General features: G+C 44.0%; 1 protein-coding gene across 4 annotated transcripts in view; it reads left to right on the forward strand.

Moving 5' to 3' along the window:
- The window catches only part of MCC (MCC regulator of Wnt signaling pathway), a 439,298-nt gene that overhangs the window by 255,217 nt on the left and 157,546 nt on the right, over nucleotides 1-26,535 (forward strand). Inside the window, exon 1 of one of the 4 annotated variants that reach the window (XM_060635194.3) lies at nucleotides 15,977-16,076. The exons of 2 other annotated variants lie outside the window; for them this stretch is intronic. Coding sequence is in view for 1 of the 2 variants with exons in the window: in XM_060635193.3 (XP_060491176.1) it covers nucleotides 26,370-26,396 (27 nt within the window). In the remaining variant the exon portion in view is untranslated. Of the gene's footprint in view, nucleotides 1-15,976; nucleotides 16,077-26,280; nucleotides 26,397-26,535 lie in introns of those variants that run through there. One more of the 4 variants, XM_060635193.3, reaches the window with a different exon arrangement.

The raw sequence follows: 26,535 nt of genomic DNA on the forward strand, positions 1-26,535 counted from the left end.
CCAACACCATAATCATAACTGGGTCTTCCCAAACCTTGGGTGAACCATTTTCTTTCTTTCAAGACTCAGACGATCTCTTCCTGTTTGAAGCCTTCCACTGAAGTCTCCAGACAGAGTTTGTCCATTCCATAAATGGTCACCTGCTTCTGTCAGGCACTATGCTAAGGACAAAGATGCTGGGGCACCTGGGTGGCTCAGTTGGTTAAGCGATTTCAGCTCAGGTCATGATCTCACAGTCTGTGAGTTCGAGCCCTGCATCGGGCTCTGTGCTTGCTGACTGCTTAGAGCCTGGAGCCTGCTTCGGATTCTGTGTCTCCCTCTCTCTCTGCTCCTCCCCTGCTCATGCTCTGTCTCTCTCTGTCTCAAAAATAAATAAAAACATTAAAAAAAACCAAAATCTAAGGACAAAGATACAAAGGCAACCAAGTCCTAGTTCCTGGCCTGTGATTTCTTACTTGTAACAGGTATCAAGAGACCATGGGAGGTTCTGTTCTAGTCCCCTTGGGTTGCCTGACATCTGATAGAGGTAAGAGTTATGCTACCAAGCATTTGTGATACAGGTATAGGTTTTATACCAGGAACTTAAAGGAGCAGCACAGAGGAAATATCCAAACTCAAACTTCAAAGGCCTGGGTGCAGCTAGCCAAGTAAAGGGTGTGGATGTGAGGGGAGGTGGGGATTGTGTTCTGGGAAGGGTTTGTGTGCCAAGTCCCAGGGGCGGTGTTGAGCATGGTGATTGGGGAGTACCACTGGTGTTTCAGTATGGCTAAACCAGATGCCAGGGGGATGTGGAAAGGGAAGAGGGGTTATTACATGGCATTGTGCTATGGACTTTATCCTGATGGTAATGAGGAACCACTGACTGATATTTTTAAGGATTGGGGGCAGGGCACTGCATTGAAGTAGAGGTCTGAAAGATGTGCCTGGCTGCCATGTGGAGGTGAGAACAGAAGCAGAAAGAACTGTCAGCAGATTGAAGTGATCCTGGAGGGAGAGGCTGATGAACTGAGTGAGTGTTGAGTGGGGAAGTAGAAATTCCTCAGAATTAGGGGCTGGAGTTGATAACACAGGTCGTGGGACTGACAAAGCGGGAGGAGTCAAGGTACAGACCTGGCTTGCTACTGGATCTCATGTGTGTCTTTATCCTAGCACATGTCACCTTGTATTTTAAGTGTTTACTTTTGAGATTCTCCACTTGGACTGAAAGCTACTCAGGGATTCAACATTGCATCCACCGAACCCAGCATAAGAGAGCAACATGAACATGCAAGGTGGCCTCAGTTTATGGCCATGGGTTGAATGGAAAGATCTGTGGGTGTGGCTGACGAGAAGGGACCCATGAGCACACAGGATTGAGCATGGGGTGGTGTCTCCCCATCCTCCACACCAGTGCCTTTTGTGGGCTTTGAAAGCAGGCTCAAGGGAATGAACAGGGGGCATGTCAGGCCTTGGCCACAACCCAGGGCACTTTTCAGAGCCGCTTGGTGTGTGGCTTTGAGCCTTTGTGCATTCACACCATGGTGCATGGCCTTGTATTCAAAGTCTAGAATATGGAGACAGGGTGGGAGGAGAGACGCAGAGAGACAATACCTCTGCAAAAACTGCCAATCCAACAAATTCTGACTTGGCTGCCTGGGTCCTCTTGTGCTGTGTCTTGTGCCTGAGGAGGATTTAGGAAGTGGCAAGCAAATGAATGATGCACCCTGTCGGGAAACGCTTTAGTGCTCAGCAGGACTTGGGGATTAGCTGGTGTGTCCTCTTCCGGACAGAGTAGCTTCTGGGGAGGGAAATACAGAATACTGAGTGACAAGGGTAACAAAAGGAAGTGGCCAGTCCACTGTGAGTGTGTGTGAAAGACAGCACGTGTCTGGAATTAGAAATTGACCTTACTTTTTTTGTCCAGCGGCTTCTGAAACGTGTAAGCCTGGTAACTGTTGCCACCCTCTCTCCGTGCACTGGGAAGGACCTTCAGCCTGCCTCTCTCTCTTACCAAACACCCTTTGACAAGACCATCAACACAATGGGCAGCCTGTTGGTGTAGCTAGCCTGGCCTCCTTCGTTAAGGGTCTGCACGTGCTTCAGTTGACATTAGTGTTCTCCTTATGACTACATCTTTCTGTTAGGGCCCTGCTTGCTGTGCACTGCCTGAAGGGTTATGGTGGTTATGAGCATTTCTGAAAAGCTATGGATATTGTGGCCATCATGCTTTACTTGTCACACGGCTTCTGGAATGAGATTTAACAGATTTTGTTCATTGTCCCTTCCGAGCCTCCGTGGCACTGTGTAACTCTTAGGGCCATGCTCACAATCTGTTGACTGTTTGAATGCCTCATGGCCTATCTTATCAACTAGCTAAACCCTAGCTCCCAAGGACTCTGATTTTTTTTGCATATTTATTCCTAGTTCCACGAGTTTGCTTCCTCAGCAGAAGATTAGGGAGGAGTGGGGTGGTCAGTAAGGAACAGAGACCCCAGGATAAAGTGGCAAATAGGAATAGTGATGACACGGCACATGAGAGCAGCAATCAGTTACTGCCGTCTTACAGAAAACAGTTTTGGTTAGGTTATTCTAAAATACAGGTCAAGGAACCTTTTCACTGGAAAACAAGACTTGTGGCGTACAATTCTAAAATGCAGAAAAACTTGGGGCTCTTGGGTGGCTCAGTTGGTTAAGTGTCCAACTTCAGCTCAGGGCATGATCTCACCGTTTGTGGGTTCGAGCCCCACATCGAGCTCTGTGCTGACAACTCAGAGCCTAGAGCCTGCTTCAGATTCTGTTCTTCTTCTGTCTGCCCCTCGCTGCTCGTGCTGTCTGTCAAAAATAAACATTTAAAAAAATTAAAAATAAAATTCAGAAAAACAAGTACACTTCAGAAGGAAGAAGGAACACGACAAACAGAAGAGTGGGAGGAATTAAAGATGAAAATGATTAGTGTAAATCAAAGGTAAAGAAAAACCAGAGTTGAGCAGGAAAGGGAAGCAGCAGCAAGGAGGGTAAAGCTTTGGAGCAAGGTGGGTTTTGTTTTTGCTTTTTCTTGAAGCAACAGAGCAGACTGACACAGTAGAAATTGTGCAATCTGGAGAGTATGAGAAGGTCTCCCTCCCAGCGCCATGCAGGCAGGAACTGCGTTCTGTCCAGTTTTGTGCTCTGTGCCTGGGATTCTGTGCCTTGGCATTCGGTGTGTGTTGGTGCATGACCAGTAGGAACAGTTTTTCAGAGTAAGGGGCTGGGAATTGAGAATGAAATTGCAGGTGGTGATAAATGTTTCCCGAACTGGTAGAGATTTTGTGTTTGAATATTGGCAAAGTTAAGAAAAAAAAAAAAAGATGGTTATATTTTGAGGCTTACATTTTGTTGTGTAAGTATAACAACTGTAAGCAAACACAGCAAAGCTGTCTGCAGTGTGGGATTCTTTTGGTTTTAAAAGATGAGGCTAAAAGATGAGGCAGTCAGAATACTTTCCAAGAATGGTATGAAGGCTTGTCTCTGGTCTTCCCTGCGGAGGAGTCAGGTCATAGAGCTCTGTCTGATGGTGGCTGTCAGCAACCAACATTCATGCTGAAAGTATCTAGGGATTTAACTTTAGTGAGAAGGAAACGTGTACCATGCTGCTCGGCAAAGAGAGGGGTCTGGCTTTTCCTGCCTTTTAGCACTCGATATGTATGTATTGTTAGTACCCACCCTCCCCCCCTGGCCATATAAATATAAATACATATGTGTGTGTGTGTATAATGAATTGGTAAAGATTGGTTATGTATGTAATTTATGTACCAACATAATTTTATTTGCTGATGTATTCTTATTGAGAGATCTAGTAGAGTGTTAGTTATCAAATACCCACTGGCTTTTATTTTTAATTTTATTTTTAATTTTTTTTAACGTTTATTTATCATTGAGAGACAGAGCATGAGCATGGGAGGGTCAGAGAGAGGAGGAGACACAGAATCTGAAGCAGGCTCCAGGCTCTGAGCTACCAGCACAGAGCCCAACGTGGGGCTCTGACTCACTGCGAGATCATGACCTGAGCTGAAGTTGGCCGCTTAACTGACTGAGCCACCCAGGTGCCCCGACCCTCTGGTTTTTAAATGCCAGATGTTAGCAAGGGGTTCCTTGGTGGCTCAGTCAGTTGAGTGGCCGACTTCAGCTCAGGTCATGATATCATGGCTTGTGAGTTCGAGCCCCACGTCAGGCTCTATGCTGACAGCTCAGAGCCTGAAGCCTGCAGCAGATTCTGTGTCTCCCTCTCTCTGCCCCTCCTCTCTTGCTCGCAGTCTGTGTCTGTCTCTTAAAGATAAACAAACATTAAAATAAAATGTCAGATGTTAGCAAAATGCACTATACTAAACTGCAAATATGTATTCTTCTTGGAATCATTTGGAATCTTACAGCATTTAGGGACATTCTCTTGGAGAAACCATGAATGAGTTTAAAATTTAGAGCATTTTATTTTTCATGTTTAGGTTCTGATTTTAAGGAAAATCCATTTTAGTTTGCAGTATCCATTTTTCAGGCATGTGTCACACATAACTACTCTCATTTTTCATGATTTAAAAAATGTTAGCTTTTAGGGGTACCTCGGTGTCTCATTGAGTTAAGGATTTAACTCGATTTCGGCTCAGGTCATGATCTCACAGATTGTGAGTTCAAGCCCTGCGTCGGGCTCTGCGATAGCAGTGTAGAGCCTACTTGGGATTCTCTCCCTTCTCTCCCTTGCCTGCTCTCTCTCTCAAAATAAGTAAATAAACTTCAAAAAATGTTAGTTTTTATGATACGGTAGTTTCTAATAAAACGTCTTCATTCATGTGTGCTGCAAACAGACCTCTCAGCTAGTTTGGTTATGTTTGATTGAGTGGGGTTTGGGGTGGCCATCACTAACCTTCAGCAGTCAAGGTAGATGAGGGATAGAAGTCTTACTCTTCTGTCATGTTCCCAGTGTGAGACTGGACTCCTATCCACCCTGCTGCATATGCAGACGCTAATTGGCTAAGTAGGCATGAAACAGCCACTGAGCCTGTTCTCTGAACTTTCAGATGTTCTGTCAATACCGTATGTGAGAAGTTACTGTGAAGCAAATGTGTCATTTCTGGGGGCAAAATTCTGCCAACCTAGTCAGGATCCGATGATGAGAGGCCTCCATGCCAGTGGCTATATGCAGGATTGTTCATGAATCTAGAGGTGGGCACCATTACACAGGGTAAGGTTGGGCTTGTTAGATTCCCCTTTCTTGTTTGTCCTTGGGTAGAGTGCCTTACCACACTTTTAGCCCACCTACATATCTCAAACACCACTACTTTCACCAATGAGAAATCTTTTCTGACCTCCACTGAGCTAATTTACAAAGGCTTCAGGGTCCGGAGAGAGGTGAAGTAGCTGCCTCTGGGGTGACCCCTTCTGATGAACAACTTGCCAATGCTAGCCGCACATTTCTGGAATATTGGGAGTATGTGTGCCTGGTTGGGGTGGATCCTGGTGCCTAAGGGGTAGATTAAAATGGACACGTCCCTATCCTATGGTCTGTGCTAAATTATTGTTCCTATGGCTCTATGTTCACTGGAGATTAATTTCGTCCTTTATGGAACTTCCGTAGTACCAGTAAACCTTGGTTTCTCCTCCTTCCTGTGTTCACTCAGGTCAAATCCTTCTTTTTGCCTGTGTATTTATGTTCCTGTGCCCCCACACATCCTGTTTGCTTTCACCTCTGCAAATTCCACCTTCGGATTCCTCACCACACTTGTCTTCCTACTTGCCAACCTCCTTCTGAATCCCAGCCACGTTGAGTCTGGGGACATACATTCATCAGATACACTGGCTGGCTCATAGTCAGTGTAGATTTTATGTGTGTGTTGAGTGGGGGTGTGTGTTAGTCTTATTATATTCCTTGCATTCCAGACTAAAATAGAAGTTTATGATGAGGGCTTCATACGCGTTTTCTAAACTACTCCCACCCGGATTTAACAGAGCACCAAGTGCCAATAGGTGCTGGATGAATATTTAAGAGGGAGAATTGGGGAGCAGGAAGGGAGGATATGGACAAATTATGGAAAGGTATATTTAGATGCCCTCAATTCCTGGTCAGAGTCACTTGTCTGGGCAGAAAAATGTCCTGTTGTACTGTTGAGGGCTTAACACTTCACTCTTTACAGCCACAGCTTTGTCACCACATTCCCTGCCCTAATTTATCCCTCTGTTAATGTCAAAATATGTGCTACAAGAGCCTACTGAATGTAATAGGTGACATCTAGTTGTGGTGCTACAATGAAAAGAAAAAAAACACTCAACCATATGTCCTTTAAGTCAGAGACTGTATCTTACAAATCTTTTAAGTTTTTTATTTTAATTCCAGCGTAGTTAACATACAGTGTTTAGTTGCTGGTGTACGATACGCTGATTCAACAATTCCATACCTCACCCAGTGCTCATCTTGACAAGTGCACTCTTTAAACCCTGTCACCTCTTTTACCCATCCCCCCACCCACCTCCCCTCTGGAAACCACCAGTTTGTTCTCTATAGTTAAGTGTTGGTTTCTTGGTTTGTCTCCCCTCTTTTTTCCTTTTGCTTGTTTTGTTCCTTCAATTCCACACATGAGTGAGATCATACGGTATTTGTCTCTCTCTGACTTATCTCACTTAGCATTATACTCTCTAGATCATCCATGCTGTTGCAAATTTCATCCTGCTAAGATCATCCTTGCTGTTGCAAGATTTCATTCTTTTTTTGTGGCTGAATTTTGTGTGTGTGTGTGTGTGTGTGTGTGTGTGTGTACACACACACATGCCACATCTTTATCCATTCATCTATTGATGAACACTTGAGCTGCTTCCATATCTTGGCTATTGTAAATAATGCTGCTATAAACATAGGGGTGCATGTATCCTTTTGAATTCTCATTTTTGTATTTGTTGTCATTACTGGGTTGTATGGTAATTTTTTTTTTAATGTTTATTTATTTTTGAGAGAGTATGTGTGTGAGAGGCAGGTAGGGGCAGGCAGAGGGGGACAGAGGATCCAAAGCAGGCTCTGCACTGACAACAGAGAGCCTGATGGGGATTTGAACTCACAAACCACAAAATCATGACCTGAGCCGAAGTTGGATGCTCAACTGAGCCACGCAGGTGCCCTACAGTAATTCTATTTTTAATTTTTTGAGGAACCTCCCTGTTTTCCACAATGGCTGCACCAGTTTGCATTCCCACTAACAGTGCACGAGGGTTCTTTTCACTCCGTATCCTCACCAACGCTTGTTGTTTATTGTGTTTTTGATATTAGCCATTCTGACATGTGTGAGGTGGTGTCTCATTGTGGCTTTGATTTGCATTTTCCTGATGATGAGTGATATTGAGCGTTTTTTCATGTGTCTGTTGGCCATCTGGATGTCAACTTCAGAGAAATGTCTGTTCATGTCTTCTGCCCATTATTTAATTGGATTATTTGTTTTTTGGGTGTTGAGTTTTGTAAGTTCTTTATATATTTTGGGTACTAGCCCTTTATCAGATATGTCATTTTCCCATTCAGTTGATTCTCTTTTAATTTTGTTGATTATTTCCTTTGCTGTGCAGAAGCTTATTTTTCATGTAGTCCCAGTAGTTTAGTTTTGCTTTTATTTCCCTCGCCTCAGGAGACCTATGTAGAAAAAGGTTGCTACAGCTGAAGTCAGAGAAATTACTGCTTGTGCTCTCCTCTTGGATTATTATGGTTTCATGTCTCATAGTTACGTCCATAATCCATTTTGAGGGTTTTTTTGTGTATGGTGTAAGAAAGTGGTCCAGTCTCATTCTTTTGCATGTTGCTGTCCAGTTTTCCCAACACCATTTGTTGAAGAGACTGTCTTTTCTCACTGTATATTCATTCCTCTTCTGTCAAAGATTAATTGACCATATAGTTGAGGGTTTACTTCTGGGTTTTCTGTTCTTTGTGAACTTTTGTGCCTTTTGATCTTTGTGCCTTTTTTTTTTTTTTTTTTTTTAATGCCGGGACCATACTGCTTTGATTACTACAACTTTGTAGTAGATCTTGAAATCTGGGATTGTGAGACCTCCAGTGTTATTCCTCTTTTTCAAGATTGCTTTGGCTATTTGGGGTCTTTTATGGTACCATATAAATCTTGGGATTGTTTGTTCTAGTTCTGTGAAAAATGCTATTGGCATTAAATCTTACAAATCTGATCACTGTTGACAAAAATGGCTATAAGTATGGACACCATTTTTATAAGCAAAAATGAAATAGCCTGTAGACCATTCATTTGCAAATTTAACAAAAACATTATCTACTTCTCTCTACTTCCACTTTTTTTGTGTGTGTGTGTGCCAGATTTGGTGTTCCCTCCCACCCCCCTGGAGAATAGGTAAGATGAATGTGGAACTTAACCAAAACATGATATCCCAGGAAGTAGATGATTCCTTATAGGAAAAGCCATGGAAGGAGAGTGTTAGTAGATGAACAGACACCAGGGGCTATGGTCTAATGTTTGAAAGCAGCTCCTTTCCTGTTCTGAGTGCAGTGGTGGCCTTGAATGAGAAAAAAACATACCTTGCTTTTTGCTTGACAACTTAATATAAAACTCTTTCCCAGAAGAAATTTCGGTACTGGGCCTTTATAATAAAATTATTGCAGCCATAAAGGTAGTCATGTATCCAAAGCCTAAAGGAAATCAGGATAGGTCTAAAATAACTGTATATTCTTTCATCCTTCTATTTCCTTTGTAGTCTTTATGGGCTTTGTTTGGAGGAACCCAGTGGAATTGCCTTAGGCACAGTCTGGTGTTTTCTTGCATTGCTTAAGCAGAGCATGGCTGATTGGGAACCGTTGATATATGACAGTTGGGAACAATAGCATTTTTGGGAATGAAAATAATTTTTGAAGCCTTACTTTCTCTACTTCTAAAGCATTTTAATAAGTTTGTTCTTTATGACTTCAGGTAAACATGTCAAGTATTCCCTAAAATCTGAATAAGTTCTGTATGCATGAGTTAATGAATTACTTAAAACATCAATCTTGAGATGTAAGAACCTGTCAGGAAAACCCAGACCCTTGATACAGAATGTAATCTTATTCTGTTGGATATACAGCTTCTTTAAAAATCCTGGTTATAAGAGATGATATTTAGAGGAAGTAACTTAAGAGGCAATCGTATTCACTTCTTGAAGTATTTTAGGATCTGCTCTTGGATAAAATTAGATCACTATAGGATATGGATGTACACCACATCCCTTAACCCCTCACAGAATGACTTCAGAATCTGACCTCAGTTTTAGGCCTCTGAGTTTTATGATGAGTTTGTAATACATTAGAGCATTAAGAAACACAGGCCAGCATTTTTGTGGCCATGTTGTTGGTGACATTGTGTTTGGGTAATACAGCAGGGACCTCTATAATTCTTCAGGCAAGAGATGTATCTGTAAAGAACTGAATCTTTTGGGGCTCCTGGGTGGCTCAGTTGGTTAAGCATCCGACTTCGGCTCAAGTCATGATCTCATGGTTTGTGAGTTCGAGCCCCGCATCGGGCTCTGTGCTGACAGCCTGGAGCCTGCTTTGGATTCTGTGTCTCCCTCCCTCACTGCTCCTTCCCAGCTTGCACTCTGTCTCTGTCTCCTTCAAAAATAAATAAACACTAAAAAAAACCCCCAAAACTTAAAAGATTCAGTTCTTTAATTTTTTTTAAGAAACGGGTGTTTTTACTTTTTAATGTGGTACTGTTTTTTGCAAAAATTTCTGTGACTTCCTCTTTGTCTCCGTTTCTGGTACACTTAAAAGCAAGTGTTAGTTTCTTCACAGCAATTATATTTGTTATGGTTAAAAACTTGTGGGTCTTTTTTTTTCTTCTTCAGTTCTTTCACCTCATTTCAGAGGAGAAGGGAAATCTCCCATCTCAAAAATCAGGTTGAAGAAAGTTACAAAGATCATTATCCAAAGGATTTGGTCCCTCATTTTTTTTACAGGGCTGCAGCCTGAGACAGATGAGAGCCATCTGAGAGGCAGCTATAAATAGCTTCTGGGTATTCTTGAAAGTTGGTAGTTTTTCTTCTGCATAAGATTTAGGAACTTTGTAGAAAGGAGTTAATCTTGTCCATTGGGTTAAAGCACAGATAGACGCCAACTTCCTTCTCCTAAAGTTGGCCATGCAAAGGATTGATTTATTATGAATTTGAATTATCCAGCTTACGAATTATCATACTTTGTGACTTTCTTATATCTTTAGTAGCAGAACTTTTTTCTTAAAAAACGATTCATAGGCTAGCTCATTTTGTCCATATCTTTACTACATCTACGTTAGCTCCTTAAGATACCAGGAGCAGGTGAGTTGAAATGTATAAATGGGGAGGAAGTTGAAATCATAGCACAAAGTGGAGAGTGTGGGATTATTATCTATGTTACCTTTGGTAAGCAAATATTGCCTATGTGTAAGCATTTAGCCAGGTAAAATCTCTTCCTTCAAATGGAAGGTGAGGTTCAAACATGACTGAACTCTCAAACTTCTCAGGCTCCACCTCTGCTATGAGAGTAAGGTCCTCTTTCAGCAGGCCACTCTAATGTCGAGCCTTGGGGGTGGGGGGAAGCATTTTTTTGTATTGCTAACACAAGTCTTTCGTTGAGGTTCTTTTTATAGGTGTCTATCTCTTAAGCTATTACCATGCAGCTATGCCTCATTTCACCCAGTAGGTATAACTCTGAAAAGTTGTGAGTATAACTCTTATAAATGAGCTCATATTTTAAGTATTCTAGGAAAACCCTTATTCAAGGGAGCCCTGCTGAGAATCATTTTGTAAAGCGCTGTGCTCAGAGTAGGCACAGGATAGCTACATGGATGGACAGATGAAAAGAAGATCCTTTTATATGACAACCCTTTCATTAGAGCCATTCTCTAAGATTCATTTCCTCCAGAAGCCCTGTCTCCCAAATCAAGTATGGGTGTCCTTGGGCCCTGCTCCAGTAATGACCTTTGTATGTTGTACTATGCTAATGTTAATTAAAACAGAGTGTACCCGATGCTTACTGTGAACTTGGCCCTGTGCTAAATATCTCTCATCTGTTAGCTCCTGTGATCCTGGAGGCAGGTCCTATGAGAGGAGGAAACCTCAGTTTAAAGATACTTGCTCATGGCTTGCCATGTTGACATAACTGGTAAATATTGGAGTCTGGTTTCAAATGTGAGTCTGACCCCAAAGCTTCTAGCCCCTGAAGCCATGTGTTTGTAACTTCTGTGTGTGTCCACTAGATGCCAGCTCCCTGAAAACCTGAGCTCTGTTTTGTCCACCTTTGTCCCGCTGTGCCTGGTGTAGAATAGGCTCCCAATGTGGATGAATGGAAAAAGAAAGGCCAAGGTTTTGGTTGGAGGACCTGGGTCTAACTCTGGTTCTGGTACCAGATAAATCATTTGACCTCTCTAGAGCACCACAGAAATTAGCGAAATAATCCTTGCCCTGCCTACATCACAGAGCTATTGTGAGGGTCAGGTGAGAAAAAAGCTTATGGAAGGGCACCTGGGTGGCTCAGTTGGTTAAGCATCTGACTCTTGATTTTGGCTCAGGTCATGATCTCACAGTTTATGGGTTCAAGCCCCATATTGGGCTCTGTGCTCAGAGCCTCCTTGGGATTCTCTTTCTCCCTTCTCTCTCTGCCTCTCTCCCCCTTTCAAAAATAAGTAAAAATAAATATTTTTTAAAAAGAGAAAAACAAAAGGAAAAAAGTTATGGAAACCACAAGGAGCTATATAGGAAGGATTCATAGACTACCTAATTTACTTATTTTATAAGTTCAAAACTATTCAAGGCTCTAGGGCTCCTGAAAGCACCTGAAATATATTTTTTAATTTTTTAATGTTTACTTATTTTTGAGAGAGAGAGCCCACGTGAGTGGGGAAGGGACAGAGAGAGGGGGAGACACAGAATTTGAAGTGGGCTCCAGGCTCCAAGCTGTTAGTACATGGGTCACTGTGGGGCTCGAACCCACAAGCTGTGAGATCATAACCCAAGCAGAAGTTGGACGCTTAGCTGACTGAGCCATCGAGGCCCCCAAAGCACGTGAAATATTTAAATATTTAGAAAATAATTAAGGAAAGGATAAGGGAACAAAGATTTTGATCAAGCTGGGAGGAGAAAATGCCTTAAGATAATTTAAGGTCTTTTGGTGTGTATACACATATTGGCAGGTGGGCAAACAGTACAGTTACAGCTAGGTGACAATAAGCATCCCAGGTTAGTGGAGCGGATGGGGAGGGTGCTCGGTGGAGCTGGGATGCTATCTTTCCCAAGGAAGTGCCTTCATTGTGCTGCCAAGCCTCAGTTTCCCTATCTGTAAAACGAGATACTCGAACTGAATGACTCCAGGCTCCAGTGATATCTGTCATTCTAAACTTGAGGGTCTAGGGCAGTCCTGCGGGACTGAATGAGTTCTCCAGTTGTGTGGTTGTTTGTGCTGGGTGCCAGCACACGGTGTCTGTGTGCTGCGTCTGGCCTTTCTCCCTGCTGGCAAAAGGGCTGGATAGAACCTCACAGGCTGGGACAGCAGGATCCTTGTGTATCCTTCAAATGTCTTGTAGAACAGTGCTGGGTTCCACAGCTGGTCTGTGCACCACGTCAACTGAGCTTCTCTTCACACCTTTAGTTCTTTTTTTTTTTTTTTTTTTTTTTTTGTATAAATTAATCATTTTTATTTATTTTCCATTATTAGTTTTTAATTACAGTGTAGTTAACACACAGTGTTCTATTAGTTTCAGGTGTACAATATTCGATCCAACAATTCCATATATTACCCAGTGCTCATCATGATAAGTGCACTCCTTAATCCCCATCCCCTATTGCCCCTATCCCCCACCCATCTCCCCTCTGGTAACCATCAGTTTGTCCTCTATAGTTATGTGTAAATTAATCATTTAAGCCACTTTCAGTTCCTTAAAAGTCTATCCTAGGCATGCCCATTGGTTGATGCAAACCACTTTGTCTCAACTAGCTTGATGTCACTCTTGTAGCTTTTTCTTTGTCCTTAGGCTTATTGGAGGCATGACATGAAACTCTCCTTTGCACAAAGAAAAGAACCAAAACCTGCCTACAGGCAGTTGGCTCCCCAGAAGTCTCAAATGACCTAAAGCTCACAGTAAAATGCAAATTTCCAAGCTGTATCGAGCCCAGCAGAAGGCATCCAGAGAGTTATATGGTAAACACGTTCCACAGTTAAATATGCTGCATAAGGGGTTTGGGAACCACCGGGTGGATTTCCCCTATCCCAAGCCACTGGCCCAATGTCATGGGGGAGCTGCACCCCAGGGCCTGTGCCTCCCAGCTGGGCAGCAGTGTGGGCCAGCTCATAGGAGCTTCCCCTAGATTCCTGGCCCCTGGAGTAGCACAGCAGCCTTGTTCACACCTTTAGTTCTAATGCAGTAGTCGTACTTGGGAGAATGTTTTATTCCCCACCCCCACCCCCCACACCCTTAATCCATCAATTTGAAACTATTAGATTTCCCTTATTTAAAGCAAGTGCATTTTTTTCCCTTGGAGTACAATATAAAAATATTCTTTAAGACTTTATTTCAATCTTAGAACGATTTACTTATATTTTAAAAACGTAGAGTTTTTAGGACTGATAAGAATGTGCCCTGTGATAGCATCTTGTTTTGTAACATTCATTTTCAAGTGCATTGTTCAAGCTCCACGTTGACACTGGCAGGTACACAGAGCAGGAATGACAATCCACGCTTTACAAATGGCCTAAACGGGAAGAAAAGTGCACAAGGGACGTGGCAAGCTGGGTCTCAGGCTTTGTCTCCTTTATCCTGTTGAGGCCCCTTCTCGATGAATACAAAGCCATGTTCATGGACTTGACCCATAGAGGCTCCAGGTCAGTCCCATGAAGGAAGCAAGCAGGGCAGGTAATGTCCTCATTATAGCTGAGGAAATGAAGTCTCAATAAGTCATACTCCTTGTGCACAAGCCTGTGGCTGTTGACTCTTCTGTCTCCAACCCCCCTCTTCTGACTCTTTGCACTCTATCAGTTGATTTCCATTTCAGCACTTAATGTAAAAGCTTCAGGCAGCGCCTTCATCTCGCCAGCATAAAACACATCATGTTTTAGGGACTCATTGAGGACAATGCTAGTGAGGCAGGAGTCAGGAGAAAGGAGAAAGAAGGAAAAAGACCAAGATCGGCACTTGGATTGCCTGCCTCCTTAACCAACAGTGGGCAGCAACCTTGTGATGGAAAATCTGCTGCTTTGTCTGTAAAACCATACGCTAGCCCCCGACTGCCTGTGTCAGCCTTGACTGCCTGTGTCAGCCTCGTCATGTGTTTAGGGGAAAGTTAGGGACATTTCCACTTTCCCACTAAGTATTTGTGGATCTATCATTACCTGTTCGCATTTATCTGTTGGTGCATATAAAATTAAGACTTCAAAATGGATTCAATTTAAGTTTCCAAATTAATCCACCTTGAATCTGAGGTCTAATATCTGACAAAGTGCAGAAGGCATTGTGATCAGAAAGTCGTTGGAATTAGCTTCCCTTCTGGTAGTAATTGTCAGACAGAAAGCAAACCCCTTTGGAAGGAATCTCCCCTTAATTTCCCCTGGTTTCTTGGCATCTCTGCTCTCCCCTTCTGTTTTCCTGCCTGGAGAGAGCGGCTCTCCCCCCAGGCTTTCTCCTCTGTAGTGTTTGCCCCAGCACCCCTTAGAGCCACCCCACTGGTTGGAATAGAGACCGGGATATAAGCTTCAGGTATTTCAATAGTCAAAGTAAATTTTTATTTGGTGCATTTTTTTTTTTAATCTTTGTGTATTTCTGAGGAAAAGAGGTTGAATTTCGAATTGCTATCATCACAGTTTTAGAGCTAAAAATGTTTGTGTTCAAGATCAATAAGTAGAGCTTTTTTGAGGGAGAGAGCTCTGTGTACAAAGAGCTGCATCTGCCAAGCCGGCTTCATAACTTAACATTGAGTGCTGGAAAAATCCTTTGTGACGACTTTATATATGGCCTCGCATTCTTGTTCTTACGCGTAATGCTGATTAAACTGTTCTTACAAAATCTCAACCTCTCCAGGCACGTATGTTAGTGGTTCTCTGGGAACACCCAGAGATCTCCCTGACAGTTCGTAGGCTGTGTACTCATCCCTCTTATTTATCTTATCTGCTCAAAAAGGCTGTGGAGAGAGACCAGTGTTCCCCTGTGCCAGCCATCATATTTTAAGAACAGGATAAAAATTGCTGGAGAAAGATGAGAAAGTAGAGACGATTGATCTGTACTCAGTTTGGTTCCCTGGCACTTTCTCTCAAGTTTAGTTTCATTTACCTCTGGTTAAGGAGTGCTTTAGACTAGTTTGGATATGAAAAATCTTAGTAATTGTTTTAGCATTCTTTAACAAAAATGCATCGTACTTAGTCTAGATTAATCTGAGAATAAAATGCCATGTTGCCTTGCCTTGGGTCTATTGTCAAAGAAATCTAATAGCAAAGCCCAGACATCTGGTGGTTTTGAGCCCCTCTTAACCTGCCATTTCATATGCAGCTTTTATTACGTAATCTTTTGATCTGGTGGTAGCGGTGATGTATGTACTCTTTTATGGAGCCCAAGAACGATTTTTATCATTGCCTCTGTGTGAAACCCGACGTAGTTTTCTCATCCTGGTGGCTTGCACAGTGCCTGGTTGTGTGGTTGAATATTGGTTGCCGAGTTGCTTTGTTAAAGCCACAAACTTTGGAAGTGAAATCATCACACCAAGCGATCCGGCTTATGTCGACTCTTCTGTAAATAGTACGCGCTGGGGGAGTATTCTCTGGCCCCCGGGGAAGGTCAGCAAAGTGGTTGTGAGACAGAGTAATCTGGTCTGGGTCGTGCTGAAAGCTCTTATTGATATGGGATTAGTCTCGGTGGAGACAACGCGCTGTCACATGGGCATCACTGCAATTGAGTGGAGTGAGGTGGGAGGCCAGTGGGGGGAAGGGGACGCTGCTGAGTCACTGAGTTCATTAAAAGGCTACTGCACGGGCGGGCAGCAAGGCCAATCCCTGGACTGTGCCGCCACCACACCCACACCTCTGGGTTGGTGAAGACTCCACTCCACGCCAGGCGAGGAGAATAGCAGCCCTTGACAAGGTAGGAACCTGAGAAGCTTATCTCTCTCCCAGGCCCCAGGTACACACAGCTGAGAGCCCCTGGGCAGATCCATGGGCGTGGAAGAGTGAGGCCCCAGCTGGAACATAGGACCTCAGCCTCTGGTCCTGAGTGCGGGCTTCTCTGTGCAGATGCAAAGGGGGTTGGCCACCAGAAGATCGCCTGTCTTGGTGGCTCAGAAATTCTGAAAGGGAAGAGAGGAAATTGTATATATGTTACGAGTAGCCAGCAGTCACAAATACTATTTCTCCAGATTGGGCATCATTTAAGGTCCCGTTTAAAGTTGGCAGTGAGCAGGCGTTGTTGGTGTGGGTGAGAAAAACAGGGTTAAGGATGTTAAGTCACTGTTCTTTCATGGGCTCCATATAGTTAGTCTGGAGCTTCTATGCTACTACAAAAAGTGCAAAAATGGCCAATTTTTGTCTGTATTGGGACTGGGGTTATGGGAAATGGAGAGTATTTGGGGTGGGGGGCAATGGGGACAGAAGTCCTGAAGTCTCATCTCTCTAGGAAAGGAGGGTAGTTTTCTGGTCTTTGCCTTAAGTTTTGTCCCCAGCCTTAGACGGCAGCACTCGGTGTATATGAGGGCGTGCTGCGGGCTAGGTGGACAAGGCATGTGTGTTTGTGTGTCTCCACCACAGACACTGTAGATACATCTGAATGACTATTAATAAGTGAACATGACCAAAAAAAGGAACTATAGAGATGAATCTGTGGACCAGTTCTGTGTGTACATTGTCAATAAAAATTGAAAATTGATGGTGGCTGCAGAACACCTTACAAGGTAACCTCTGAATGACAGAACTCTCCACTGTAGGTTATGAGTCCTGGAGAATTCATTTGGGCAAATCTTGACTGAAAAAATGGCTGCTTGGACTTTTTTTTTTTTTTTTTTTTTAAAGTAAGAAGTCATTTCTTCCTGAAGCTCCCTGTGCTTTCAGGTGGAAGATAGAGGTTGCTTTATTTTTTAAATTTCTTCTCCAGCTCTCCCCTTTTTCCCCCCTCTTGCAGAGCTGAACATTGAGTTCTATTCATCTCAATTTGTTCAGAGGTGTCCAAGGCAAGGAAGGCAGACAGCAGATGTTTGGTGGCTTCAGTAAATGGGGGATATTAGTAATGGAGGATAGAGGTTGTACAGGGTCAGGGAAGAAGGAAAGCTTGTTTTGGTGCAAGAAAAGTTTGCTGTTTAATTGGTTGTGTTGGCAGCCAGTAAGGATTGGGCAGGAAAGAGTGCAAAGATGAAGAGAACAGGGTGTATGTGTGTTGGGGGGTGGGGAGTCCATTCCTTGCCCCTGTCACCTCTTTCCTGGCTGGCGTGAGTGTAGCCTGTCTGATGGCATGTTGCTTGGATGGCCCGTCAGGAAACCACTTCATTCCTGGCTCCCCTGGTCTCAATTAGCTTGAGTGTAAAAACTGGGTTGGTTTAATCTGTCCCTCTAGCAGAATAAGACTTTCCCTTTTTAAAGAGAAAGGAATGTGTGTCTTGGGCATTAATGAACCTCTATTAAACTAACCTTCCTGCGTAATTAAATTACTCACTTTGAAGTGAAGGAGCACCTAAAAATGTTGAAGTATGATCCAGAATAGAGTTGAAATATTTTTTTTTCAAATTTTAATAAAAGTTCAAAAAAAGGAGAATGTCAAAAGTATCAACTCAAATAGAAGACGTTTGTTTAACAACACTCATAACTGGGGAGAAAAACAAAAGCTAATCGGTTCTTGGATTTTGTAAGTCACCAGCAAGGAGCCACAGATGCAGTTTCATTTAACTTGGAGCTCTTGATTTATGGAGGGGCGTGGGATGCTAGATTGCAACGGGCCAGTCATTTCTAACTCTAGATCTGAGCATATGTAACGGAAGATGAATTTTGGAGGGATAGATCAGAAGCTTTTTCCCACGTGTAGTGGTTAAAATGAGAATTGAAATGTTTGATCTCAACCTGCCATACTCCAGGTGACCTGTCAATGACCCAGTGCAGAAAATTAGCCTCCCATCAACTGCATGGTCAAGTTGGTTTGTGTTGAAGAAATGCAAATATATTTAAAGATTGAACCTGATAAAAGTCATCTCCCTCTCCTGGGTTTATGGAGGACAGCGCTAGTTCCCCGCCAGCTAAGAGGTCTTCATACCTCACCCCTGGACACATCTGACACATCCAGATAGCTCTGGGGGTGCTGTCTAGCTTCACACCCCTTCATTGCTCAGTCTTTGAAATTCTGCTTTGTTTCTGGGAATTGACCCTCTTGCTGATGAGGTTGGATAGATTTTTTTTTTCTTAAGTTTTATCTAAAATTGCTGTATATTTGAAATAAGTAAGGGGCTTTCTGTGTCAGCTCAGTCTGCTTTATAGACCCAACGTCTAAACTTAAGTGGGCTGGGAAGTTGAAGATGGTAGAACATTTCTCTAAGTTGAACCAGTAAGTGTTAGTGTTGGAAGGAACCCTATTAGCCCCTCCTTTGTACAGTGTTCTAGTGGGGAGTGGATCTGTGGACATGTAGGCAGTGATGTATTCTTAGAACAAGTGGTTCCACTGTGAAGTTGTCATCTTGACACATGGCTGCTTTCCTATGCGCTTCTCTGGATGGCTTTCTTTGAACAAGATGCCCCTTCCTATTCTGTTGCTTCCACCAAGGCTATATTCGTATGAGATCACCTTTCCTTCATATATTCAGGTTCATGGTGTTTATTACCCATAGTCCATGCATTTATGATGGCATTCCAGCTCCCTTTTATTCTTTCCTATTGGGTTTGAATCCCCTGTTATTCTATCTTCCTTCCTTCCTTCCTTCCTCTGTAGCTAGGTTTTAAGTTTCACCTAAGCGTCTTTCTCCACTTCCCATATTTCACATTAAAATTTGTTCACTGGGTCAATTTGTCATTGCAAATTTCTTTTCACTCGAGCTTGGGAGGTACCCTTTTTCCCCCGTTAGGGGTCTTTATTCTAGTGCCTTATACATTGCCTAAAATATAAAAATCCTGTTGGGCATCATCACAAATGTTGTTACAATCCATGTCCACTTTATCTTGAAAATCAATGACCTTCACCTGAAAGAAGCCAGGAAACTACCTCCCTTCGGTTTCAGGACTGTCCTCAGAAAGTTCAGGAAGTTTTAATGGTTGTTCCTGAATAAAAAAGCAGATGAGGAGAAGAGAGGGTGGGATCAGCATTGGCAAGATGTCGCATCCTTCTCTGTACCATTTATCATTTTCTTCAGGAAGTCTGCACCTTTGGGGAGTAATGATCTCATCCATGAGGGTCTCCAGCAGCTTCCCCCTCTTCCCCTGCAGTGGCCCTGAGACTCCTTTGTGCTCCATGGATGCAGTCCCTGCTGCCAGGCTGGGGCTTCCCTGCTTAACCCGTAGCCTGTTTGTGACTTGTGTTAGATAATGAATCCTTTCAGGAAACCTGAAAGCTGCAAACCTTCCTCCCAGAGGAAATACACACATGTTCAATTTGTGTCCAGTTTCAGGGGATTTGGCAGATCCTGACCAAGGTGTGTGAACTCCAGGTGAAGGATCCTTTGCATAAGCCATACACATGGTGGCTTTGAAACTTGGCAATTTATTTTTACTACAGTCTGTGTTACAGATCGTCTGATCTGCATGTTGTGTGGTTTCGTTTATTATTTACTTTCAGCGCCGGGTACACAGAATAGGGCTAATCATAGTTCATGTCGTCCTCTTTACTGGTCCACACAGGGCCCTCTTGCATCACTTTTATTTCTGTGTAACAACTAACACTTGTGAGCCCACCCCCAGCTCAGAAACTAAAACCTGACCGTATTTACCTCCACCTGTGTCGTCCTACCAACCCAAGCCAGTGTCACCTCTCTCCTGAATCTTACACCAATTGTTGACTTGCTTTCTTCAGAAATAATTTTGTCATGTATGTACGTTTCTAAAGGGTCAGCAGGGATACAGTTTTAGTTCCTAATTCCTCTCAAGAAACCTAGGAGTTCTCTGAGGTTTTTTATTATAATATTTTGAATATATTTTAATTTTTAAAAGAATTTAAGTATTATATACTTTAATATTTATTTTAAAATACCCGAGCACCTACTAGGTGTTAGATACTGAACGGCAGGGGAAGGTGGAAGAAGATGCCAAAACCCTTTACGCTCAAATAATTACACCAGCAGAGACACAAACAAATTGAATCACCTTCTCTGGGTGATACCATTTCTGTATGGTAAGAGACCCGTTTTAAGTCAGATGTACACATATTATGAACAAGGAAACCCACAGTGCCCCTACTTCCCTTGGGTCTGAACCTGTATCGGCTCACGGTGCAGCCAGCAGCCCCCACTTTCCTCCTTAGACCTGTGCTGTGCCGCCAACTCACACGGCATTTGGTGATGCACCTTCCTCTTCTCACATGACTCTCCTTCCCACCTTGGTTTACAGAAGGCAGCATAGTGTGGTATGAAGACCACAGGACTCAGTATCTGTGGCCTTGGGTTCAGGTCCTGACTTCCCAGGTGGTCTGTGTTGAGCAGATTACTTAGTGCCCTCTCCTGTCTTCCCTTGAGGGCAAAGCGACGATGGTGATAACTCCCTCATAAGGTGCTATGAGGATTGAATGACCCAAATGCCCATATTTCATTAGTCCATGAAATAAAGTGCTTTAGTACATAGTATTCAGTAAGTTCTCAATATTTGATGCCACTTCTAATTGGTTTGGGCTGCCATGGCCCAAGAAATAGGAAGTGAAAATGAAAGAGATGGGTTCTGTCACCTGTAGTCTGAGATATCAGACTTCCTGGGTGCTAGAAGGGGTCTAATAAGAGCTTCTTTTAGTAAGAAAGGAGCCTGTCAGGGTGACCTCTGGCCCAGGACAACGTTTCTCACTTCAAAAAGTCTAAAGTCCTGTTTCCATGCTATTAACACAGGCTGCCATTTCCTGTTCCTGTTACTACACAGACATGTTATGTGTTCAGAACTAAGGTCCAAGCTTTCTGAGGGCAAAGACTGTGTCTTTTATTGTCCATGTTACATGCAAGATGACACCCTTAATAAGTAGTTGGAAAGAAAATCAGTAGAGGTTCTAGATCACTGGACCCGTTGAAACCTGGAGCCCTAGACATGCTTCTATTTACCCACAGATTTAAAAAAAAAATTTTTTTAATGTTTATTTATTTTTGAGAGAGACAGAGACAGAACATGAGTAGGGTAGGGGCAGAGAGAGAGAGGGAGACACAGAATCCTAAGCAGGCTCCAGGCCCTGAGCTGTCAGCACAGAGCCCTACGTGGGGCTCGAACTCACAGACCGCGAGATCATGGCCTGAGCCGAAGTCGGATGCCCAACCGACTGGGCCACCCAGGCTCCCCCACAGATTTTTTTTTTTACTAGCATTGGGAAATAGCCCTTTCACATCAAAATATTTCATTTAAAAATCCAGATTTTTGGATTTTCTTAAAAAATTGTCTAGCAACATGGGGTCCACATTCCCATCTGGCAATGAATGCTGGTGTTGAGAAGCACATGCCCAGTAGTAAGCAGGGCATGCCTGTCCAGTTTGTCACGGACGCCCCTGCTCTATCACGTTCACCCAGCCTGCTTCCCTCGTGTCTCATCTGTCTCTCCTCCTGGGAATGGAGTTTGTTGCCTGTCCGCAGCGTGTTATGAGAGCCTGATACCAGGAAGGAGGGTGAGTCGTCCATTCAGTGCTGCTTCTAAGACCTGGCACTGGGTCCTGGGGGAGGGCGAAGGAGATGGGAATGAAGAACAGGATTAGTTCATGTATATCACCGATAGGTATACCCATAGTAGGACAGTGGTCCACGTTTGGGTGCGACCACTGTAGAAGGTGACAGGTGCCAGGTGAGTGGTGGAAACAGAATTGAACGGAGTGGTGTGTAATTTTGCGTGAGCTGCTTGGGGCGGGGGTCTCAGGAATGAGACTTTGCTCTTGAGGGATAATATTTCAACATCTAGAGGGGAAAATGGCCTTCTCCCTGGAGGGAGTGACGTATGCAGGAAAAAACAGCTGTGACATGACCAGTTTGACCCACACATGGAGGAGCAGAGGGAGCTGGAAAGGGAGGAGGGGTCAGACAAGGGACCTTGAAGGCCAGACAGTGGCATTTGGAAATAGGCACTAGGAAGCTGCCAGAGATTTTTGAGAGTATTGTGATCAAAGGAGCTTGAGAAATGAACATTGATTCTTTTCAACTGCCAGCAAACATCGCAGGGTCAGAAATGGCTGTTAACATGTTTGCCTGACTGGCCCTTGTACCCTCTATTCCTGCTTTTTCTTGAAAACCATGTCTTCACGCGGTGCTCCAATGATGTGGGAAGGGTCCCGTTTCCTTCCGGCCTGTGGCTTCTTTCAGGTTGGCAGAGCCCCAGTGACCCCAGGCCCAGAAACAAGTGATAAATTTCACATGCAGTTTTAAGTACATCAAAGGGGGGTGGTGATAATTGGAAAGGAGTTTACCTGTCTCTAATAAAGAGATTGGAAACATGTTTGGGGCTGCTCTAGGTGATGTCACGCCTATTCGGACAGTCGTCTGTGTCTGGCTCCAACCAGACTGTGGGTTCCGTTCTCTAAGTGGGACTAGCTGGGATCTGATGGTTATAATCCGCTGCCTGACGGCAAGTGCTGGCTGAGATGCTCTGTCTTCTCCAGTGATGGTGAGAAGTGCCGCAGCTGAGTAATTACTGATTGACATCCGCACAAGTCTGCCGCTGTCCTCACGCCAAATGAGACCCACCTGCCATGTTGGAGCTGGCTTATTCTGCTCCCGTTGATGAATGCTTGGCTGTGTCTAGTCCATTCTGTGCCCTCAGAAAGCCTATGGTGCAGTCGCCATTAGAAACGCATACAGATGCTTCTTAGCTGGGATGATCTGGTTTCACTCGGAGTTAACGTCACTGCTTCCAGAGATGACACTGCCAGCCTGGCTGGAGTGTCCCCACAGAAAGCACAGAAGTGAGGCCTGCCCTTGGAGCTGCAGGGGTGCACTCTCCTTTGTTGACTTGGTGACAATTTGAGGTTTGGTTTATTTTGTTGGCTTTTTGCGCTGCATCTAAACTCGTTTCACAACGGGTCCTTGAGAAATGATTGTTGATAAAGGAGTTCGAGATTGCAGAGCTCTTCCTTGTGAGCGGAGTGGTGATCACATAGCAACCATGTGGCATCAGGAGGCCTTTCAAATCGTGTCCAGTTATTTTCTCTTCTATGGGGCTCTGCTGGACTTGTTTAACCCATTTATTCAACGTAAGTGTCTTGAGTGTGTTTTGTGTGCACTAAGCATCAGGCAAAGCTGTGGAGGTGTCAGAGTGAGTAACAGACAAGTTAACACCATGCATGCCTGCTGGGTGCCCTGATTGCTGTGACAGATGATAGGCAGAATCATTGACTTGTCAGGTGCAACCATTTCTTTTTCCCTTAGCCATAAAACTAGAAATGTGATGGTTGTCACTTCATGTGCTTGGGTGACAAAGTGAGTTCTCTGGACGCTGGTTAATTTTACCAAAGTGCTATTTCTGTAGTTTGTGCAACTGCCACCAGGTGCCCAGTGGTACCTGCAGACATGGGGTAGAAGCGACAAGTGGATGATCACCAGGTGTGAGTAACCAGGGGGAAAAACAGGAATAGCCCGCCGAACGTGCTTTCATAGAAAAATAGCACATATTACCTAAGTGATGCTTTGGTTAATCATTCTTAGGAAACAAACAAATGAGAGGAGGAATCCTTAGGTGTACAGCATTCATCGAGGAAAATCCCAGGTGGTCTGTAGACAGAGGTGTACAAATTGGCCCCACAAACAGATGGAGATGCACATGTGTGTGTGATTGAAGAGCATAGGCTCCTGGACAGTGGATCCTAAGCTATTAAGTGGTTTCCTATAAGAAGCAGAATTTACTCTTACTTTCCCCATCTCTGTGGTGTTTGTATTTGTAACAATGCATAAAATACGTGCAGATGCATGCACACATACACGAGTACTAAACTGGCTGGATATGGAAGGAATTTCTAGGCTTAAAATTAGTGGGAGAAATAACAAAAGACTAGATCGATAGGATTTGACAACAAATGTGTTACTTTTGTGGAAAGAATTTAGATAAACTAGAGAAAATATTTCCAACAAATCTACTTTACCATCCTCAAAGAGCTTAATACAGTAAAAACATCTGGTAGGCTGAATACAACGTGCACCCCACTAACCATGTCCGCATCTTAATCCCCAGAATCTGCGAATAGGTTACCTTACAGGATAAAAGTGACTTGGTATATGTGATTAAGAATCTTGAGATAGAAGTGTCATCCTGGATCACCAAGTGGCCCTAATATAATCAAAAGGAGCTTTTATAACAGGACGCAGGAAGATGGGAAGTGGGAAGAGAGAGATGTGATGAGGAAAGCAGAGGGTCAGAGAGCAATTTGAAGAGCGAGGCTGCTGGCTTTGAAGATGGAAGAAGGGACCTCAGGCCAAGGAATGCCAGCAGCCAGTAGAAGCTGGGAGAGGAGAGGAGAGGAGAGGAGGGGACTCTCCTTTAGAGGTTCTGGAAGGAGCCCAGACCTACTGACACCTGGATTTTGGCCTAGTGAAACCATTTCAGACTCATGACCACTAGAACTGTAAGGTAGTAAATGTGTGTTGTTTAAAGCCACTAATTTCGTAGTAATTGGTTACAGCAGCAACAGGAAACTAAGAATCTGAATGGATGAGAAACTTCCCTAATGATGTCTGCTGTCACTCAGCAAGTGCTTCTGTGTCCAGGCTATGTCGTGTGTCATCTCTGAGTCCTCACAAACCTATGGGGAAGGTGGTGTAACTCTCCTTTTTGCAAATAAGTTCCGTATAAGGCTTAAATTGTATGTCACACTGGGACGCCTGGGTGGCTCCGTCGGTTGAGTGTCCGACTTCGGCTCAGGTCATGATCTCACAGTCTGTGAGTTCGAGCCCCGCGTTGGGCTCTGTGCTGACAGCTCAGAGCCTGGAGCCTGCTTTGGATTCTGTGTCTCCCTCTCTATCTGCCCCTCCCCAGCTCATGCTCTGTCTCTCTGTCAAAAATAAATAAAGATTAAAAAAAATTTTTTTTTAATAAAAAAAAAAAAAGTCTTATGTCACAATTGTTAGTGCCAGAGCTAGGATTCTCTCTGGCCCGCATGACCCCAAAGCCCATGCATATGTATGTGTCTTTAACCCTTACTTCTTAGAAGTATATGCAAAGGACACATGTTAAATTGTAAGCAGTAGTTGGGGTTACAAGTGATATTTTCTGCTTATGGTGTTTTTTGCTTTTTTAATTTACACATTCGTTACAGAGAATATATAATCTTATGTTCAAGAGGAGGGGAAAACACTGTTAGTAGAATACTGGTACCTTGCCTCTTAGGGTTTATCGTCCCTGACAATAAAGTCTCCCAGAGAATGTTTCTCTTCTGGATCAGAAGCCCTCTCCAAGGTGGGTCTCAAAGGGCGCTCTGATCTAAGAGTGTGGCCTTATCAAAACATCTCCAGGTTTTGTCTTTGATGACTCTCAGGTGTGGGGTCATGTCCGGGGCCAGGTGAGGAGCACAGATGGTGGGACACATGGCTCCAGGCACAGGCAACATGGGATGTGTGCCACTGGGCACTTTAGTTGTGTCACTTTAACTGTCACATAAAACAAAATCTCAAAAAAAAGTTACCCCATCCTCAGCTCCATGACCTTGCTTCCTTTCTCTTCTCCCTCATGCACACAGAGGTGTAGTTCAAGGAAAAGTGCTGCTGAAGATAGGGAGGAACTCTACCGGCATCACCATGAGACCAGGGAGCCCCCGTGGTTGTCCTCTTCCCTCTCCGTGGGCCCCGCTCTCCCCTGTCTGCTGGCCTTCCTTTGTTCAGCTGAGGGCGACAGGCTGGCTGTGGGGACACAGGCCCAGCAGGAAGACTGTCTGGGTGCTGCCTGGGTGCCATGACGTCATGCTCGAGAACGCCCCCATTTCCCCACAGTGCGGTCTGGAACATGGTCGCCCCAGGACCACAATGCTTCTGCACAGGCCAGGGCCAGAAGAAGAGGTTAAAAAAGAGCAGGGACACCCTGCTCCTCTGAAGGGGTAGAAGGGGAGGAGAGTGGCAGAAACAAAGCCCAGTGGGTCTGGAATGTGGAGACTGCAAGGCTGAGCGGATGGAGGATGGGATGGACACCTCAAGGAGTTCTCAAAACCCAAGAGGCCAGGAGAGCTAGGGTCAGAAAAATGTGTGGCCAGTCTGCTGTGGAGGCTGATAGGGGCACACCACCCTTCTTAACTCTCCCACCTCTGACTCGTGTCATGTCTGGATGGCAAGAAATCAGGAGCATGTACAGGTAAACAGCCTCTAGCTTCTGCTCAGAGACCTTTGGGAACCTATATGCAGTGTGGCAGATAATTCCAAACGGGGGTGACCGTAGTTTTTGTATTTGATGATTTCTGTTGTTGTAAAACTCTGTTCATATGATCTGGAGG

This window comes from Panthera onca, chromosome A1 (genome assembly GCF_046562875.1).
Source record: "Panthera onca isolate mPanOnc1 chromosome A1, mPanOnc1 haplotype 2, whole genome shotgun sequence".
NCBI classification, from domain to species: domain Eukaryota; kingdom Metazoa; phylum Chordata; class Mammalia; order Carnivora; family Felidae; genus Panthera; species Panthera onca.